The 20,265-nt window shown below is 37.5% G+C and overlaps 1 protein-coding gene across 8 annotated transcripts in view; it reads left to right on the top strand.

The window, feature by feature from the left end:
• Positions 1 to 20,265, top strand: part of KDM4C (lysine demethylase 4C) — a 415,762-nt gene that overhangs the window by 63,675 nt on the left and 331,822 nt on the right. For 7 of the 8 annotated variants that reach the window (XM_039544302.1, XM_039544301.1, XM_039544303.1 and 4 more), the window contains one exon: positions 8,631 to 8,824. In XM_039544302.1, the coding sequence (XP_039400236.1) occupies positions 8,631 to 8,824 (194 nt within the window). Of the gene's footprint in view, positions 1 to 8,630; positions 8,825 to 8,886; positions 9,967 to 20,265 lie in introns of those variants that run through there. The other variant, XM_039544309.1, reaches the window with a different exon arrangement.

Genomic DNA, 20,265 nt, shown 5'->3' with positions numbered 1-20,265 from the left:
ACAAGTGAATACAAGGGGAGAAGCCAGAAGACCAAGGAGGAGATGAGAATTATGACAACATAGAAATAGAATTGGTGAGACTGGTAGTGGGAAGACAATAAACTGAGAGATGATTAGAGGTGGGGACAAGTGACCAGGGAGGAAAAGAAGTAAAATAGTAGCCTGTGGAATAAAAGCAATACCATTTAAAAAAAAAAAAGAGGAGGAGGAGGAGGAGTAGTGGTCGAAGGAATAGACAGGGAAAAAACAGGAGAGAGAGGAGGGGCTGACACCGTGTAATGGGGCATCCATGCCAGGACAAGGCACAAGGGGATCTGGAGGAAAGTGAGAGGTGACGCCTGACACCAAGTCATTGCTGGGAGGAGGTGCCAGCTAGAAAAGATGGGGAATCATTGATAAAAATGGAAATTATTTTTTTTTAGACAGAACTTTTATTTCCCAAATTACTCTTTGTCCGCCAGATGGTGCTCTTGGGCAACTAATGTGCTGAAGGCCAAGCTAGGGGAGAAACCTCTTGACTAGATTTAGAATCTAGAGATTGCTTTTGCATGTTTGTCTATTTCAGAGATTTTCATGTATGCAGAAAGAATGGATGTAGTACTCCTGGCTACAGTTGTGGGCAAACAGTGAAAGAAAGGGGAAGGTGTCATTAATTTCTCATTACAAGCTATTTGTGATAATGGAAACAAATGTTTGTATTTTGTAAAGTTAGGGAAACTATAGCAGACAACATGCTGCAAGCATTGAATTTACCATAAAAAAATAAAGCAAATATCTCAAAGCATTTCCATTAAAAAAAAAAAAGCCATCCAAAGGCACATGCACTAATTCATGGATTTAGTGTTGCATCTCTGTACTACCGATGTTTCCATGCCCTATAAGCATGCAGTTCTTCAGATCTTCAGAATTAGTGGCGAAAGCTGCAGCAATATAGGTCCTTGCTCTTTTGTTTACAAAACAAACAAATAAAAACAGTTGCCATCTAGCTGACTGGTTTTGAATAGGATTTGTCAGTTTTGCACAATGACTTTCACTTTCTATTAACAAAGCTATCTCTGAAGCGCTGTGCACCCCCGATTTTAACTTTTTAAAATTAATTAGAAACTGGCAATGTTGTATTTCTGAAATCCAAGACCTTGCTGGTGTTATGGGAGAGAGCAATTGAAATGATACTGCAGCGTATTAACAAGTGGTGGGTTCTTTTTCTCTTTAACTCAAAGGATAATGAGGGTTTAGAAGAAGAGACACAACTGTAAAATCTGTGTTACATAGAATAAAAAATAGGAAAGGGAACAAAGCTATAAACACGTTTTGAGTTCTGGCAACCAACATAAAGAAGCAAACTTTGCTCTTGCGACTTATTATATTACCAGAACCCCTTGAATGTATTTATAGCATTGTATTGCATGGTTAACTGTCTCTGTTTTGTTCACAGATTAGGATATTTCCTAATTTATAAATAATTTAAAGTAGTAACTGTTGTGAAAACACACTGTGGGTTTATAGAAAAGAAATTCAACGTAGAAGGCTTAGAGTTAGGTCAAAGTATTATGCCATGCTGTACACATCTTTTATTGTTTTTATATTTAATTACAGTACTTTGTAAGAGAAGGACAACCCAGTTGACTCAAGAAATAATTTAGGGAGGCATTCCACTAAAGGATAGATTACAAGGACTGTATTTATGTTAAGGTCACCACTTCTGTACTTTTATAGGTGAATTGGGAAACTTTTTACATTTCTTAGACAAGAGTTCAAGGCTCTGTTTTTCTGTGGCCACCATGTCATCTGACCTTGAGTAAAAATGCTTGTGCCAGGTCTACCAAAGAGTTTACACTGTTAATAATAATAAATAATAATGATAATAAATAGCACCAATGTGACTAGTTACAGTGGTACTGAAAATTGAATAAGACATTTTCTACTGTAGACACACCTATGGGGGGAAAAGAGAAGAAAAGGTTTAGAAAAGGTTCAGAGAAGGGCAACTAAAATGATTAGGGGTTTGGAACGGGTCCCATATGAGGAGAGATTAAAGAGGCTAGGACTTTTCAGCTTGTAAAAGAGGAGACTAAGGGGGCATATGATAGTTATATAAAATCATGACTGGTGTGGAGAAAATGAATAAGAAAAAGTTATTTACTTGTTCCCATAATACAAGAATTAGGGGCCACCAAATGAAATTAATGGGCAGCAGGTTTAAAACAAATAAAAGGAAGTTCTTCTTCACACAGAGCACAGTCAACCTGTGGAACTCCCTAGCCTTCACAACCTCCTCAAGCAAGACTATAATAGGGTTTAAAAGAGAACTAGATAAATTCATGGAGGTTAAGTCCATTAATGGCTATTAACCAGAATGGGTAACGAATGGTGTCCCTAGCCTCTGTTTGTCAGAGGGTGGAGATGGATGGCAGGAGAGAGATCACTTGATCATTACTTGTTAGGTTCACTCCCTCTGGGGCATCTGGTACTGGCCACTGTCGGCAGACAGGATACTGGGCTGGATGGACTTTTGGTCTAACCCAGCATGGCCATTCTTATGTTCTTAATTTCTCATGTTCTTACTTTTCTGAGACCCCAATTTATCGGATACTAATTTCCTGTGTCTATGGCTTTCTGGTCCTTTCCCCACCACTACCAATCAACACACTGCCAGTTTTCTTCCAAAAACAAGGCCAAATTTCCATATGAACATTGAAAAAAAAATGAGTGCGGAATACACAAAATACACAACCCCTTCAGCCTATACATGATCTATTTGCACAGCATGGAAGTTCTCAGCCTGGGAGGAAATGTTGATAGAGTTTGGACAAAAACATTTTAGGTGGTTATTAGGTAATGATGGTCTAAAAATATTTTGGCCAGTTTTTAATTCTTTTTTCCATCTTCCTTGAATATATAAGAAAATCAGTTTTATTTCTGCAACTGTAATGTTGCAAGACGTTACTTTATAAAATGGAAAATACTGTTTTGGTATTCCAAACATTTCAAAGCAAAACATTTGCTCAGTACAATATGGAGTCAAGTCTCATTGACTGTAATGTAACTGTGTTTAATTCTAACAATTGCAACACTGACAGCAAAGAAAACAGGAGCTCTAAAAGTGTCACTCATCTCCAACATCTCAATGCTTAATAAGAATACCTCTCAAAATTCAAAACTCAGCTGGCTATTTTATATTTAAATATCTAACATTAAATTAACAGTACACCGGCTCATTCATATGTAATGTTTAGTAGACAGCCACTTGATTGAAGAAAAGCAGTTATAATCCATTTATTCGTCATCCTTGGCATATGGAGAGAGTGCAATCAATATTTATTCTGGGCATTTATGGAAAACAGAGTTAATATTTTTAATTAAAAATCTTTCTGGAGCTAACCTAGATTATAAAAATGTTATTTAATTGCAATTAAAAATATTTATATTTCTAATCTCTACATATATTTTAGGAGCATATTTGTCAAATATAATGGGTGGGTTTTTTTTTTTTCTTTTTCGGAAAACACATCAGGCAGTCTGACCTAAGGGACAAAGTTGTGTAACAGGTTATTTTTTATTTAAAAGATGAAATACAGAATAAGATAACCAGGGAAAAAGGGTAACGAAGAAGCAATTTTTTAAATAAGTTTCATACTTCTAGTGCCTATTTATCTATGGCCCTTGTTGTAGCACATTAGACGTACCTTTTATTTCCTCTGAGAAGTGCTGCCTGAACGTTCCTTTACAGGTAACAGTTCAAATGAAAGACCATTAGTTCCCTTTTCCCTAATATGTTGGGTGACGGTGGGCTAGTCTACTCTAGAATCACAACAGTGGCTCAGCTGTACCAATGTAGCTGCACTGCTGTAGCACTGCTAGTGCAGACGCTCTGTGCTGACGGGAGAGAGCTCTTCTATCGGCACAATTACTCCACCTCCCTGAGTGGCATTAGCTATCTCAGCGGGAGAACTTCTCCCACCAACCTAGCACTGTCTACACCAATGCTTAGGTCGGTGTAACTTACATTGCCCAGGGAGGTGGCTTTTCCACAACCCTGAGCAACTTATATTATAGTGAAGTAAGTGCTAGTGTGTATAAGCCCTGTTTGTTACTGTTAACTACTGTCCAGTGTTCATATGGCTCTATTAACAGCATTTGAATCAACTTTCAACACACTGTGGAGATGGAAATGGAAAGCCTGATGTCTCTAGCAAAGATTTGAAAACTCAGAGTCCTGGAAAAACTGACTCTTTTTTCTTTCTCCAGAACAAAGAATCTTGTAGCTTTCAATAGCTCATGTGAAAGGTCTAGCTTAAGATTTAAAGTAGGCTCAGGAGCTCTTCTGTAGCTTTCCATGATGAGAGTAAAATGGGTCCCATGTAGAACTAACTTCTATTCATTTTGGTTTTTTAAAGGGTAATCATCATTAGTGGTATGATACCATTCTTTACTTCTCCTTTCTTCAGATCAACCAGCAGTCTGCTGTACTTTAAAAAAAAAAAACAAAAAACAAAAAAAAACCCAAAAACATCAAGGCTAGATTCCAGAGGAAATTTAAGACCGACACAACCTTTGTAGACCTGTCATCGGCCTATGATAGAGTATGGATTTAGGGCTTGATGCTGAAACTTGCAAGGATCATCCCCTGCCTCAAAACACTACACCTACACTACACCTACTATGGGCGATGCTGAGCAATAGGTGGCTATGTGTCAGCTTGGGCAACAAAGTCAATTCACCCTAGTTCTTCAACAATGGACTGCCACAAGGCTCAGTACTCGAGCCAATGCTTTTTAATGTTTGCACGAGCAACATGTCTCCAACAAAGTCATGCAAATTTGCATAGGCAGATAACCTCGCCTGGCAACGCAAGCAGCCATTTGCCATGATGCCACAACCCTTCGGGAATTTCTGAGGATGATGGAAAATGAATGTCTTCCCATCCACCAGGACCGTAACAAGATCCCTCACCACTGCTTGAAGCCCTTTTGGACCCACACATTTAACCTTCAACAATGCAACTTCAACACTGATGAAAGCTGAATGGAGTTCACAAGAAGTCACAAACACACACCTAGTGAAAGACCTGATGCAGCAGATACATGGCTTCGATCTCCCATGAAGTTCCTGGATAACCCTAAACCATAGCCACACGGACCATGGAAGATGTGGATACTTGCTGCACAAATGGAAAATTTAAGACTCTCTAGTGTGCGACTGGTCACCCAGAGCAGACCATGGAACATATAACAACTCGATGTCTGATTCACAAATATGAATGAGGTATCACAGCAATACACTCTGCTACTCTAGACTTAACCATCTAAATATAAAATTGTAGTTGTTGCTCTACATTTACATCAGCCATACGAAGAAGCCTATACCTACTTTGCTCTCCCAACAATGCCAGCCTCAACTCTCCTGATAAGAGGAAGCTGGGGGATGTAATGAATAGGGAGGATGTTGGACCTTACATGGCATCCCAAGATTTAATTTTATTGGATTGGGCCAAAAAACAGAGCCAAATTTCAGTTTAATTTATGATCCCACGAACACCAGGCTTACAGAGCTATTGTAATACTCTTAGCATCCCCTAAACCATTAACAAAAGTTTGTGAACCAGTCTCCTAAAAAAAAAATGGCAGTAAATCATAACAAAAGGCCCTTTAAAAATGTAGCCTTTGAAACAAATATTTGAACTGTTTACAATCCCTAAGTAGTGTCAGACTCTATATTTATATTAAGACTTAGATTACCTTAACAAGTAAATACACACACCAGCTGGAAGTATGTTCTACCATGAGCCAATCAGTGATGCTCTACCCCTGTCTTTCGTCTACTCTTTCTGTTCTTGTTTTAGGCATTTCTTTGTATCCCACCCTCTAATAATTGGTAAAACACTTGTGACAGTCATAACAGCCAATCACAGAATATAAATATTTAGCCAATTTAATCCCAGGAGAGGCATGATTGGTGATGTTGATTCCCTCTCTCCCATGCCTCTTAAGAGCATAAGAACATAAGAATGGCCCTACTGGGTCAGATCCAAGGTCCATCCAGCCCAGTATCCTGTCTACCGACAGTGGCCAATGCCAGGTGCCTCAGAGGGAGTGAACCTAACAGGTAATGATCAAGTGATCTCTCTTTCCTGCCATCCATCTCCAACCTCTGACAAAGGGAGGCTAGGGACACCATTCGCACAACCTCCTCAAGCAAGGAGTTCCACAGGTTGACTGTGCTCTGTGTGAAGAACTTCCTTTTATTTGTTTTTAAACCTGCTGCCCATTAATTTCATATGGTGATCCCTAGTTCTTGTATTATGGGAACAAGTAAATAACTTTTTCTTATTAATTTTCTCCACACCAGTCATAATTTTATATACCTCTATCATATGCCCCTTAGTCTCCTCTTTTACAAGCTGAAAAGTCCTAGCCTCTTTAATCTCTCCTCATATGGGACCCCTAATTTATCTAGTTCTCTTTTAAACCCTATTATAGTCCTAGCCTTCACAACCTCCTCAGGCAAGGAGTTCCACAGGTTGTCTGGGTATAAAAAGATAGGGCTATAAAAAGAGTATACCTTAATGCCTTGTTGGTTATTTGTAAGAAAACAACATTATGGAAGCACAATAGAATCTCTAGCGTTAAGGTTGTTTTCAATTTTCCACTTAAAGCAGATATTCAGTGTCTTTTTTCCATAGAAAGAACACAATGTATGTGCCCTAAATTTACAACACATAATCCGTGAGTAAAGATTTAATTTTCTTCTAGGGATTTTCAAGTAAATCTGTTAATTATTTGAGTAATTGAGTCCTTTTAAGTTTACTTTGAGTCTCATGATTTTTATACTCTGCATACAGTTACTAATTTGAATGGGGCACTTTTTTAGCAGCATCTAAGGGAAAAGCTATTTCTTAAGTTTACAACTAAGTTAATTTTTGCGATATTGACCATACTCCTCATAACTGTTTCTGCATCACATATATTTTTACGTCACATTTGTACACCAGAATCTGGGCATTTGTTTAAAATAATTTTATTTGTAGCCTTTGTGGTTTTGAAGAAAATCTTGAAAACCTGAACTGAAAGTTTTATTTGCTGGCTGGCCCTGTAATTTCTTTTTATTTTATTTTATTTTATTTTCATTGAATAAAAAACAGAATCTTTGTGAATATGCACCTCCATCTTAGGGGCCCATGTTGTTCTTCATTAAAGTAGCCATTGTGGTCAGGGGTCCTTCCTAAAACTAAGAAGCTCAGAAGTTTATACACAGAATCAGTACTTTGTGTATCAGTTAAGGTTGCACATGTAACACACAACTCTGAAGCAAGGATTACGAAAATGAAGACACTTAATGATCCATACTCTCTCCTCCTTTACTGAGAGATGCTGCCTCGCCAACTCCACAACCGCCAGACATCACAGACAATGTATCACAATCTTAATTCTGCGCAGTAGGGATGCTGACATTTCAGCACTCCTTTCTCCAAACTTGAGTGAGATTTCCCAGAACTGTGCAGAGCTTCAGTAGAGGATGGGAAGAAATCTGGTCTTGCTTAACTGTGAGCATGTGTTTAAGTCCTGTTATCGTCAGGGAGCTTTAAATGCATGTTTAAGTGCTATCCTAAATAGGGATGCTTTCTTGAGTTGGGGCCTAAATTACTTTGCTTGAATGTCCTGATGTTCTGTATCTCTGTATATCTAGTAATTTCTACCTTACTGGTACTCGTGATTGCTGTTATAATAAAATGTGATTTCCTTCTCTTTACTTTTAGGGAACAGCTCTGATCTCAGTTGGTTATTTTACATCGCACACAGTGATGCATACTTTAGCATCTGAGATTAGAATTGCACTTAATGGATAAATATAAAATACAGCAAAAACAAGATGTAGGGCTTTAAATACAGAATTCCTATGGATTATAATGATGGTAAAATGACTGAAATTCCATGCAATTCCTCAGAAGATTTTCTTAAGTATTTTATTGTCCAATATTTTATTATGATTAAAAATGTTTCTGAAGTGACTTAGTGATTTTATTTTTTTTCATCCTTTACAGAGCAATGTTAAACTTTCAAAAGTAAATAAAATAATGTATGTTTTAAGTTACTGTTCGTTAAACACTTTCATATTGCATGATTTTACTTTGGAACCAAATAAAATATGTATCCATACCTTTTTGAACAGGGTCCTAGCTTGTAGGTATATACACACCTACAAAAGAGTTTTATTCTCTTTGGCAATTATTTTTAATGTAGCTGCACTTATAGCCCCTGTCAGGATTGGGGTCCCAATGAATTAGATGCTGTACAAACCTTAGGACCATGTGTTCTCTGCTCTGAATCTTAGGGCCTGATCCAAAGCCCATTGTATTCAATAGGAGTCTTCCAGTTGACTTCAGCAGGCCCCCTAAGTGCTTATAATATTGTACTTGCGTATTAATATATTGCAGCATTAGATAAGGTTTATACCACTAGTAATGTTGAGTGTATGTATTGTACTGTTCAAACTTTTTGATAATTGATTGTGTTATTTTTCATTCCTCTCTTCAATTAAAATACCTTTTGGAATAATTTCAGATTGTGTTTTCATTTGGTAGTCATATTTTTTTTTAGTATCTATTAATGTATTTTATGTCTCTGTTTCAGGATATTGATGAATGGAATATTGCCCATCTCAATACAATATTGGACGTTGTGGGTGAAGACTGTGGAATTTCTATTGAGGGTGTAAATACCCCTTATCTCTATTTTGGCATGTGGAAAACAACATTTGCATGGCACACTGAAGATATGGATCTCTATAGTATTAATTATCTCCACTTCGGAGAGCCGAAGTCATGGCAAGTTTAATTTTTTTTTTAATGAAAGCTCATTTTGAAAGATGTTTCTTTTTTTGTTTCAGCTGACTAAAGCAAACAGATGAAGTAGAATTACTTCATGGTGAGGAGCTCCATTAAAAAACAAGATAAGAGTGATTTGGTGGGCAGCTCAGAAAGTAATGAAATTTGAGACTTGTGATTGAAGGAGAATGGCCTTAATATAAATTTCTCCTTTTAAAGGAAATGGCTAAAAAGAAAAATAATCTGGGACTCAACTGGGTTCAACAGCAAAAACAACAAATAGTTAAACAGACATTACTTGAATGAGGAAACCCACGATACTATTTGAGACAACTCTTATTAGGGCCTCATTGAAATCATCGGGACAGATTTGGTGTCTTAAGCCTACGTTAGCAAAGTACATAAGCATGTAGTTCATTTAAATGTATAACCAGACCTCTGAAGTCAATGAGATTGCTTAAGTGCTTAACATTTAAGCATGTGCTTCAGTGTTCTATTGATTTGGATCTGTATTATCTACTGCTACACAGCAGACTCCACATGAGTGGGGACTGAATGATCAAGGTATATCTTAACTGTGATGCTCAGAGCCAGAGAGGTTCTCTCTCCTGGACTGTTAACTGGACAGCCGTATGGTAGTGTGAGGAGACAACTAGGTCAACATACTATGTAGTGGAAGTCCCAGGTGCCATAGGGGTTGGGGTGTGTGTGTGTGTGTAAGAGAGAGAGAGACTTTACATTTTTCACTCTGATGATCAGAAAATGATTTTTAGTTGAAAATACTGGTGACCAGAAAGGTGATGGAGATAATTAATGCATGTCATCCCTATGTAGGTGCCCATTTATTTCTGGTCATCCAGTTATGATGATGGGAATGTTTGCACATGATGTTCACTACTGGTGTTATTCAAATTCAGTCACTTCTGGATTAGGAGAAAGAACTGTGACATTTTAAATATGTAAGCTGGCAAACTGATCAACTTACTAAAAATATTGCAAAAGCACAGTAGGAAAAGCAATGTTTTCTAGATTCTAGTTCTAGTCTAAATGCTTTGCATTTAAATACAAGACAGTGGAGCTCTCGTTACACTTTGTGATAATACTGAGAAAGTAAAGAGGACCAGAACCATAATTTCAAATCATGTGAGTAGCATATATCTGAGTTTTGCATCATTGAATAGTACATTTTGTTGGAAATGATTGGTTTAATAAATTCAAGTATATTATGACTTCACTGTAGGAAAAAAAGATGAACTTTTCAGATACAACATTGATGGATTGATATTTTAAAAACTACCTAAATAGGCAGCTCTCTTTTAAACACAAAGTTTTTATATTTGATCCCAAGAAATATGAAAGTAATTTAGAAAGCAATTTTGCAAAACACTTCATATTGTAAAATTCCAACCAGCAAAGACACTTACTTAATCCGAATAGAACATGGACATGTTCTGGCAAGAATTTAGCAAAGTTCTGATTTAGTGCGTTTTAAAGTATTTTAAAGCAAGTTTTAAGATATTTGTGCTGAATTGCCCCTTTAGTCTATAGATAGGTTTTGAGTCTTCCAAATAACTAAATAAAATTTAAAGAAATCTATTTGAGTGCCCCCCTAAGGAGGAATAGTGAACACTAAGCACTTTGTAATTTTATAAAGTTTCACACTGACAAGTCAGATTTGTCTCAGAATTAGGCCTTATGGGGAGAGGGAAGTCCCAAAGAAGTGTTTCCATTTAATTTTTTTGTATTTCCAGTGGAAAATAAATATTCCCTGCACTGTTTGCAACTCAGTCACTGAAGCATTTAGCTACTGTATAAAAACCTGAACATGCATTCACTAAAAACGGTTAAGCCTGTTTTCATATTCTGAAGTGAAATTTAATACTAGCATAAGTAGTTAAACCTTTATTAGATTATTAAAATTAAAAAATTTGAAAAATCTCAGCATTTATAAAATGGGGAAGGGTTTTACTTTTTTAAGCATGTGCTCTTTAACCTGATTGTTAGCCACTGCTATCATAAGACATAGTAGAAAATAAGAATTTCTGTTATGTTGAAAGTTGCATCATCTCAAAATTAGTTTTTGTTTGGAATCAGAATAAAACTCCAAAATTTCAATTTTTTTTTAAATTGAAAATTCTGAACAATTTCGGTTCTGAAATATCCAGTAGTTTCATTTTGATAATATCAAAGCATTTTGTTTTGATAAGGTAAAATGTTTCATTTCAATAATTTTGAAACAGTCTCTCTATAAAATATTAAATATAACACTAAAATATACTATAAATATAACACTAAAATATACTATAAATATAGTATATTAAATTAATATTTTAATTCAATAGTTAAAATAATGAAAGCACAATATAATTTTTTTTACCCTAGTGAAACATTTTGACATCACAATGATTTGTTTAAACTTTTTCCCATTGAAAATTCTATCAAAATCCATGTTTCCACAAAATGTTTCCATTTCGACTAAACTACATTTTTTGATGGAAAACTGTTCCACTGAAACATTTTCAAACAATTCTAATGACCATTTAGTTAATCTTTAACAATTTTTTTTTTATATTTTCATAAATGGGAGCTAGGCCCTCAACTCCCACTGATTTTTTTTTTCAATGAGAGTTGAGTACCTAACTGCCTTTTCTGCCTTTGAGTATCTCCCCTCCAAAATACATTGTGTATTGCTATTATATGGCAAATGGAGACCGTTTATAAATCATAGAAAAATATTTAGTTTCTTGATCATTCTTTGAACACAAGTACTTAATAGATCCACATTAATTTTATAACAAAATGTATTTACATTAAATTTAAGTACAGTTAAGTTCAGTAAATATTAAAAGCTAAAGGCATTTTGACAGCCATAATTAGATGATGCTCAGCTGCATCAAAAGTACTACAAAATGAACTGTAATGACAGTTGACTCATTTGGTTGCTGAGCAACAGAAGGCACAGATCATGACACTGACAAATGCCTGTTTTAGTGTTTAGAATGAAAGCCATGAAATGGAGGAAGTAGATGCCCCTAGAATGGAAGGGGTCACAGTTTAGATGTCCACTGCACCTATATTCCCCCCTCTGAGGTCCCTCAAGGTTACCGGCTCCTAGCTGTCTTCTCTCTTGTGCTGACACTCATCTCTCTCTCTCCAGCCTGACTGGAGGTTTTGAAGGCTGCTCAAAGTTTTGAACATAATTTTAAGGGTTCCATTAAATCTCTCAAGAGACCTTAAGTCTGGGGGTGGTAAGAATATGAACAAAATTGTTGAACCCCACATTTATCTCATAGTCCTTCATGCAGATCAGACATAAAGTTTGCCCCCTGATCAGTCAGAATCTCACAGGGAAACACCATCTGGCTGAATAATGCTAGCAAAGCCACCTTGTCTACCTCCATAGAGGATAGGGCTATGAGTTCTGGGTATCGGGTGGCACAATCTGTTATCACCAGAATATACTTTATTCTGTCCAGGTAACTTTGCTAAGGAGCTTTTCTCCAGCCCACCACTTAATTCAGAGATCACTAGCAACTGCTAGTGAATCTAAGATTGAAAAAATAATTTACGAAGATGAAGCATGTTAAGATGCATCTTGGCTTTGAATTGTGACGAGAGCCTTCTGTTTCTTCCAACGGCCAAGACTGACCAAGATTATGGAACTAGCATGTCTCAAATATGCTGACCACAATGGCAGCAATTGGGGAACGTGCAGCTAATTTCTGAAAGTATCCTGTGGATAAATACTGCACCCTATTCATTATACAGTTCAATTCTCAATATTTATGCAAATAAGAGTGTCTCTGTAAATTGTATATCTTGATTCCACAACTGCAATTGCCATACCCACATGGAGCCCAGTTGGGCTCTGTGCAGGAACAGGTCTGTGTGCCACACCTAGTCAGTTGCGAGATCAGGGCCATAATGAATATGTGTGCGAGTGTTTAAATGTGAAATATTTCTTTTGGGGGTTATTTTTTGCTTTAGGATCTGTTATGCCTGAGAATTATTGTCCAACACAGACAATAATTTGAAGGGAAATAGGTAAAGAATGGAAAATTAAAGAAAACATGGGAAATAGTGCAGCAGCTGGGGAAAAGAGAAAAAGATACAGTGAGGGGACAGTTACTAGATTTGAGGGTACAATTTATTATTACAATTGATTTTCTTTGCTAGTAGTTATTTTTATTACCATAAGTTTTCCTTTGCATTCTTTTCTGAAAAAATGTGGAATTCTATAAAATGGTTATTTTACTATAAATTTATATTCATAACAATTATTTAAACAGTGCTTTGTTATATTTTTTTGATTTCCTTGTAGAACATTCTTAGTTACGTAGCAAAGTTGTTTGAATGATTGATGGTTTACTTAGCCCATATATTTAAGGGAGTGGCTTGGTGACTTGGAGTTCACAACAGTTTGTGTTGGATACTTGTTCACATTACAAAAGGCCTTTTCTGCTGGATGTTGTAAGGTGCTTTTATCTCCCTCTTTCCCCCACCCCAGTCTGGTTAATATTTTTAGATTACAGGATAAAGCTGATGCACAGGGTAGTATGCTGGGTGGATTTGTGTCTTAACTAATAAATTGAGAAATTTTGCTCATGGCCGAAGTATTGAACTGCACTTGGAACTAAACCCTTCCTAGAGAGTAGCACTAGCATTTGTATGATAAGATTCTAAGAATGTCACTCTGTGTGTCACTCTGAAGCCTAAAACATCTCTTGAGCTAGTGTGACGTGATGGAAACAGCTACATGCATGGCTGAGAATTCTTTTTGTTCAGAATATCACCAAGTTCAATCATCACTGGGCTTTGTGTCTGTTCCAGTCCAGTTTTTAAGTTTCAGAACATTTCAACTTCACAAATTACACTTGTATGGTGTACAGCTACAGTATTGCATGTATCTGTACAGTGCCATGAGTCCTAGACCATTGTGATATCAGAGGTAACTCAAGCAATCACCCATACTCTACTGCTACTTTGCATGCAACAGTTTAATTAGTTGTATCAGGGAGACTTCACAGAGGGTGGACTACTTGGCCCAGCTGTCACACTTGTTCACCTAACTCGCACCTACACAAATCAACACACAACCAGCACACACAACCCCAAACACACATAGCCCCTAACTGCAGCACTGCCCCATTTGCCACCTGCACAAATCCATACAACTCTCCCAGCACATCACAAACAGCATGCACGATAACCCCGAACACAAACAGCCACCTCACTGCAGCATACACTCCTCATTTGCTACCCGCCCAACTCCTAACACAACCCTGCCCCAAACAGATCAACACTACCATGCACACAACTGCACAGTCCACACGCACTAAACCCAAACATCACTCTGAAGCCTAGAATGTCTGCTGAGTCACTGTGAAGCAATGGAAACAGCTACAAGCATGGTTCAGAGCTCTTTTTGTTCAGAAAATCACCAGGTTCAATCATCACTGGTATTCGTGGTCTGTCACTGTCCAGTTTTTAAATTCTCCACCATTTCTGGCTTTTTTACACACATGACTTTGAGTTATGCCTGTGTGATAGGATGGGCTTTCAGCTACTAGTATAATAATAATAAAGGCAGAATACTGAACAGAATATGTAGATTGGAGCCATGTAGAAGACGCATATGATGCTCCAAGGTATGATACATGTCCATAAATCCAAAAAATTTGAATAGGGCCTTCAAGTTTTGGAAAACAATCTAGGCACATTAGGTATTTGAAATCAGTTTATTCTTGCTGCTGTTATCTGACTCGTAAAATACTGGTGAAGGTAGATCTCAGATCTGGAAGGATTAAAATGATATAAATCTCACTGAAGAACATGAAAGTGTTTAAACAGGAGCAAAACAATTATTTTCATGGCAATTTGGATATTTTGAATTCTGTTGTAGTAAGACTAGTTTCATTTTTATTTGTTAGAGAACAACCTTACACACATGCTTTTTCTTTAGACAGGACTATTTTTGGAATTGTACTCATTTTGTCTGTTTTGTGTTTTATTATTGGGATTTAGAATTTTTGTCATATATGGAATCAAATACTTTATTTTCGGCTAAAAAGAACACGATATAAACTAACATGACAATGTACATAGATAAATACAGAATGAATGGGTTCTCAGTTTGTAGCAAGGCATTTTCAGTGGCATTCCTTCTGGTCTTCACACTGTGACTCCTGTGAATGAACTGGGAATGACATTACTATCTGACTTGTTCTGTATATCACAAAACACTCTGGAGAGAGGGTCAGTCATAAGATAAAGAGAAGGGTAAGCTTTAGAAAGGGAGAGTCCATAACTTTGAGAGAACAGGGAAAATAGACCAGAGAGCTGAATGGAGGGAACATAAGAAGCCAGGATTGGAGGAGCAGGGTGAATGAGTCTTATCTCAGGAGTAAATGCATGGGAGGTCAGAGGAGTAGAATGAAGCAAGTTCACGGTGAAGTTTGAAAGAAAGAATTTGAATTGGATTCTTAGATGACTAGAAGCCAATGAAGATGACCAAGGACTCTGAGATATTGGGCAGCCCTTCTTTCTGGCGCAAGAGAGTGTTCTGATTGCAAGTATTCTGATCCTCTGAAGATAGCATGAGATTCTGCCATGCACACAAGAGGAGGGTGCAGAGGGACTGGGTTGTGGCTGGAGCCACACCCTTTCCTGCTGCCCCTCTTCTCTCACAGCTAGAATCTGCATCTTCTAACAGGAACTGTGCTCTCCAGTGATTGCTGGTGTCCCCAACAATTGCTGGCCAGCTCCTGTTAAGGTGAGAGAAGCTCCTCTGCCCTTGTGGATTAGGGACCGCTTCCGACAGTCTCAAATGGAACCAATTTAAAGTATGAATATCGATTTCAGAGGAAGCATTGTTCAGGTCAGGATGAAATTGACAGCGTTCTGGAATAGGTGATTCTTACCAAGAAGAAGTAGGAGAGAGAACGCTCATCCAAGATGATGCCCAAGATTTCTGGCCTAGGGAGCAAAGTTGTCCACGTTAAGGAGAAAGATGGTAGTCATAGGGGAGCAAATGTGGGCATGTCTCTCAGAAAGAGAGTAAAAGTCCCTGCAGGACATTTCAGTCCTTCAGGAATAGGATGCTTTGGTGTAACCGGCAGCTGACAGAGTCAAGGCAAGAAAGCAGGGAATCATCATCATCATCAAACCTCTCTTATGTAGTGCTTTTCATCAGTAGATCTCAAAGGACTTCGTAAATGGGAAAACCCAGAGACAGAAAGGTGACATGGGTAGGAGCTGGGAGTCATCGATACAGAATTGATGTACACAATTGATAGCAATGACATGTCAAATAGAGAAAAGACTGATGTAGCATCTGTTCATTAGTCAACTTTTATAGCTGACAAAAAATGTATGTGGGAGCCAATAGAGCAAAGGATAGAAACCTGATACATTCTTTAGCGTGTAGAGTGGAAGTAACATGTACATCTTTCATGAATGAAGGAAATGGTTGAATTCAAATTAGAGAAGGAGATTATTGAACATACTGGTTTCTTGTTAGAATTCTTAGGAAAGGGTGTGATAAGTAACACCAAAAGTCACAACCATCAAGTGGGAAGGGAAACATCATAAGCAAAAGTGTTGGTTTACTAATTTATCTGGAGCAGGGCAGTCTCACTGTAAAAGGGTCAGCGCCCAGTTTGAAGTCGGACAGACATGTTGTGCTGGAGAAGGTGGTTGGAATGGTGAGAGAGGGTCACCTTCTCCCAAACATTGCTGACGAATTGAGTTTGAAACTGGATATCTTTTGATGAGCAAGAAATGATCAAATGAGATATTTTTGTTTAAAGAGCTAATAGCAGTTTTGAAAAAGACCTGGAAAGTTACAGAAAGTGCAGTGCTTTTTAAGAACAGTGATCATAAGGAGTCGGAAGACAAAACTTGAGGTTGGAAGGGAGTCCAATAACGAGGTTTTTGCTCATGGATGAGATTTTGTTGAGGACAATATTGGGATGGATGGGAAAAGATACATGAAATGAAAGGATGTCACTTTGTAGGTGAATCAAGAGACAGTGAGGTGCCTGGGCTCAAAGCAGTCGGGTGGGTGATACTGATTTTTCTAAAGGTATAGCATGGCAAACTGTTCATATTGCTCAGTGGACAGAGAGAGGTTGGGAGTGGGTATTGGACCAGTGATCTAGAATTAGTCTGAAACAACTGCTTGGATAACATGTGGAGGATGATGAACTACGCTAATCATCAGCCAATGACTTTAAAGTTAAACAAATTTTTACTGAATTAAAGCTTTGGAATTTTTTAATGCTAGTCATACCAAAGAAATCTTCAGCTGTTTTATTCCCCCCCCACCCTCCATCATCACATAAACTAGTATTACAGTGCAGTAGCATGGTAAAATGTCACATTGTATTAGCTTGAATCTAATGGCATTTTTCACTATCAGTGGAAATATCTGCTTTAGTAACCATGGAACCCTACTGCTTTTATATCCAGTTTCTTGTTACAAAGATAAGAATAATTGGGTGAACACAAAAGGCTGTTTCACATCAGCCTGATGCCCATATTGTCATTTAGTTGTTACATTTTTTTATTTAGTAAAGCACATTTTGAAAATTTGATCATTCTTTGTTTCATCTATGTGTTTGCATTATTACTATGAATAGTTCTATTTTTAAAAACCGTGTTGCACTTAAACCTGATAGACAGCTTCTCTATAATTTTTATTGAAAACAATTACAATTATCTGGGCATTCTTCACAGATCAACAATTTTCCATCCACATATAGTCACCAGATGGTGGTTTGCAATATGTTGAAATTTGTTTTAATACTAAATCAATATAGATTTAATTTCCAATTTAATGATTGCTACACTTGTATAACTTTCAGTGCAAAATAAAGTACTTATCACACAGCACAAAAATTAAAATGAGTGACATCTCTCCATTTCGTTAATTGCTTGGGTATGATTTGTAAAATGGACGTAATGAAGAACACTGTCCAGTAAATGAAAATTCACTATAAAGGTATTTAATGTTAAGACTATTATTAACATTTTTAATTGCATAAAAACTATCCATGCAAGGCATTATATTTTCTCATTTCTTACATAGGGACTTACCAAAGTGTCCTGGATTCCTACAGAATGTTTAATCTGCATTTGTAGGTTTATTATTACCAGTACATAAGATTGCCAAATTATTATTATTAGGATTTGGGTTAAAACTCGTAATACAAAAGTACACTCGTAATACAAACTCGTAAAAGTAATACAACTCCTAATAAAACTCATAATACAAAGTACTTCACTGATGTCCCTCTACTCTGGCTTAGAGTGACCACTTCTGTGGATAAAGGGGTAGTGCAGTTGTTCATTCAACTCATGGCTTTTTTGGTGAAAGTGCCAAACAAACTTCTGGCTAAAGTTGTTTAATATAATAAATCTCTTATTTTGACTCTTTTTGGGTTCTGCCAAATTGCAAGTGAAGTTAAATTCATCATCTGTTTTTGTTAGAAGCTGCATAATCTTTGGAATTGGCTGTTTTTAAAAAACTTTTTCCTGAAGATACACTGCTAAAACAGCAGTCTCCTCTTAGCTTAGTATATAATTGTTAGGCCGGATTAGTTTACTTATGACTTCCTTCTTCTAACCATGGATAACTTCAGCAGGTTTATTGTAGCTTATATAATACCTTTCAGCCTTTGTGACATAGTTTTATAAAGATTATTTCATGCTAGTGCCCATATAATGAATTTGAGTGGGCAAAATGTGTGATGATGCAGACTTTCACACACAGGAGCCCCATACATACTTACATCTTTTTTTTAGTGGTGCATACTGTGTAAACAACTAACATTGCTCTGAATTCCTTCTCTGGGACTTTTCCAACCCTATGGGATACTCTCCTGAGGACTCATCTACTTTTTTGGGATGTCAAAACTTTCTCCTTTTTAAATTTTTCGTGTTGAACTTAATTCTTGTGAAAACAGAAAAGGGAACAATACTGACAAGCATAGAATGATGCTTATGCTAAGCACAGGCAAGCGAATGAAAATTCTCTACCCTGGCCTTAAGGGCAAATCATCTGTGACTTGGACAATCAAGCCTTTTGTCAGCTGATAGTTACATGCCCACAGTAGTTGTCTTCTGAGTTTCCATAAAGGTTACTACAGGTATGGGCTCTGAATTGCAAATAAAGTGTTAATACTGAAAGTTTTGTTAGTTGGGCAACGTGTAGAATTCTGAACTGTTTCAAGAATACATTTTATAGCAAGGTTATAGCAAGACAACTATGTGGAAGCCTTTTCTTTCTACAAGATTAAGGAGTGGGTTCCCTAGTTGCTTGTCTACACTACCGTGCGGGGTCGATCTAAAATACACAGCTTCAGCTACGTGAATAGCGTAGCTGAAGTTGACTTACTTAGATCTACTTACCACAGTGTCTTCACTGCGGTAAGTCAACAGCTGACGCTCTCCCATCGACTCCACTTGCGCTTGTTCTGGTAGAGTAACGGAGTCGACGGGAGAGCGCTCAGAGGTCGATTTATCGCGTCTAAACTAGACACGATAAATCGACCTCCGCTGGATTGATCACTGCCCGCCTGTTTGGCGGGTAGTGTAGACAAGCCGAAGCTACTAACTGCACTGCCATTTATGACAGTCACTAGAGTCTAGATTTTTATGAGTAGAGTCTAGAACTCCACAATTTCAGCCAGCTGTTTTCCTCCTCCTCGTCAAAATGTAATGCACATGAAAATGGTGTATTGACAGTACTGTTGGCAGGGGGCACCACAGATGTGACCAGTGTGGAAGGGGTGGAAAATGATGAAGCCAAAGATAGGCTCCTGCTATGGCCTCTGCTTGTCCGAATTATCCATTACTTTATTTTTAATTTAAAGATGGATGGGATGGATGGAGAATGAAATGTGGCAACTAGTTATCAGTACATAAGAGGCATTGGCTTGCCTTGCTGTGCCTGGCAAAAGAAGAAAAAAGAGAAAAGAAAAAAGAAAAAGATAATAATATGTTTTTGTTTTTTTTTAAGTACCTGTTAACCTGTGCTGCTGTAATTGCTGCTGCTAATGTATGTACTTGCTTAAGGAGAAGAGGAGGAGGGGGAGGGGAGGGGGGGGGGGGGGGGGGGGGTAATATGCTGCTTAAAAAAAAAAATGTAAAGAAAGAGAAAGCTGCTTGCTTGGTGTGTGTGATCTGAGGTGTGTTCCTCCAAGCATCCCATCTTTTTTTGAGAAAAAAAATTTTTTTTTTGCTTCTCCACCCTGGTGTGTCTAATTGGAGCGAGGCACTCCGGGCAACGAATCACTGTTTGCTGTAGCCTCAGGCCTTTTTGTGCCCGCAACAGTACTGAAGAGTGAAGTCCTCATTTTATCCATAAAACAGATACAGCACAGACATCAGCAATGGAAGCTTTCTGCCCTATCCTGTAAACTGACCTCAACGCTGACCTT

The sequence above is a fragment of the Mauremys reevesii genome, linkage group 6 (assembly GCF_016161935.1).
Source record: "Mauremys reevesii isolate NIE-2019 linkage group 6, ASM1616193v1, whole genome shotgun sequence".
Taxonomy (NCBI): domain Eukaryota; kingdom Metazoa; phylum Chordata; order Testudines; family Geoemydidae; genus Mauremys; species Mauremys reevesii.
The sequence above is the reverse complement of the archived record's forward strand: the minus strand, read 5'-3'. Positions and strand labels throughout refer to the sequence as shown.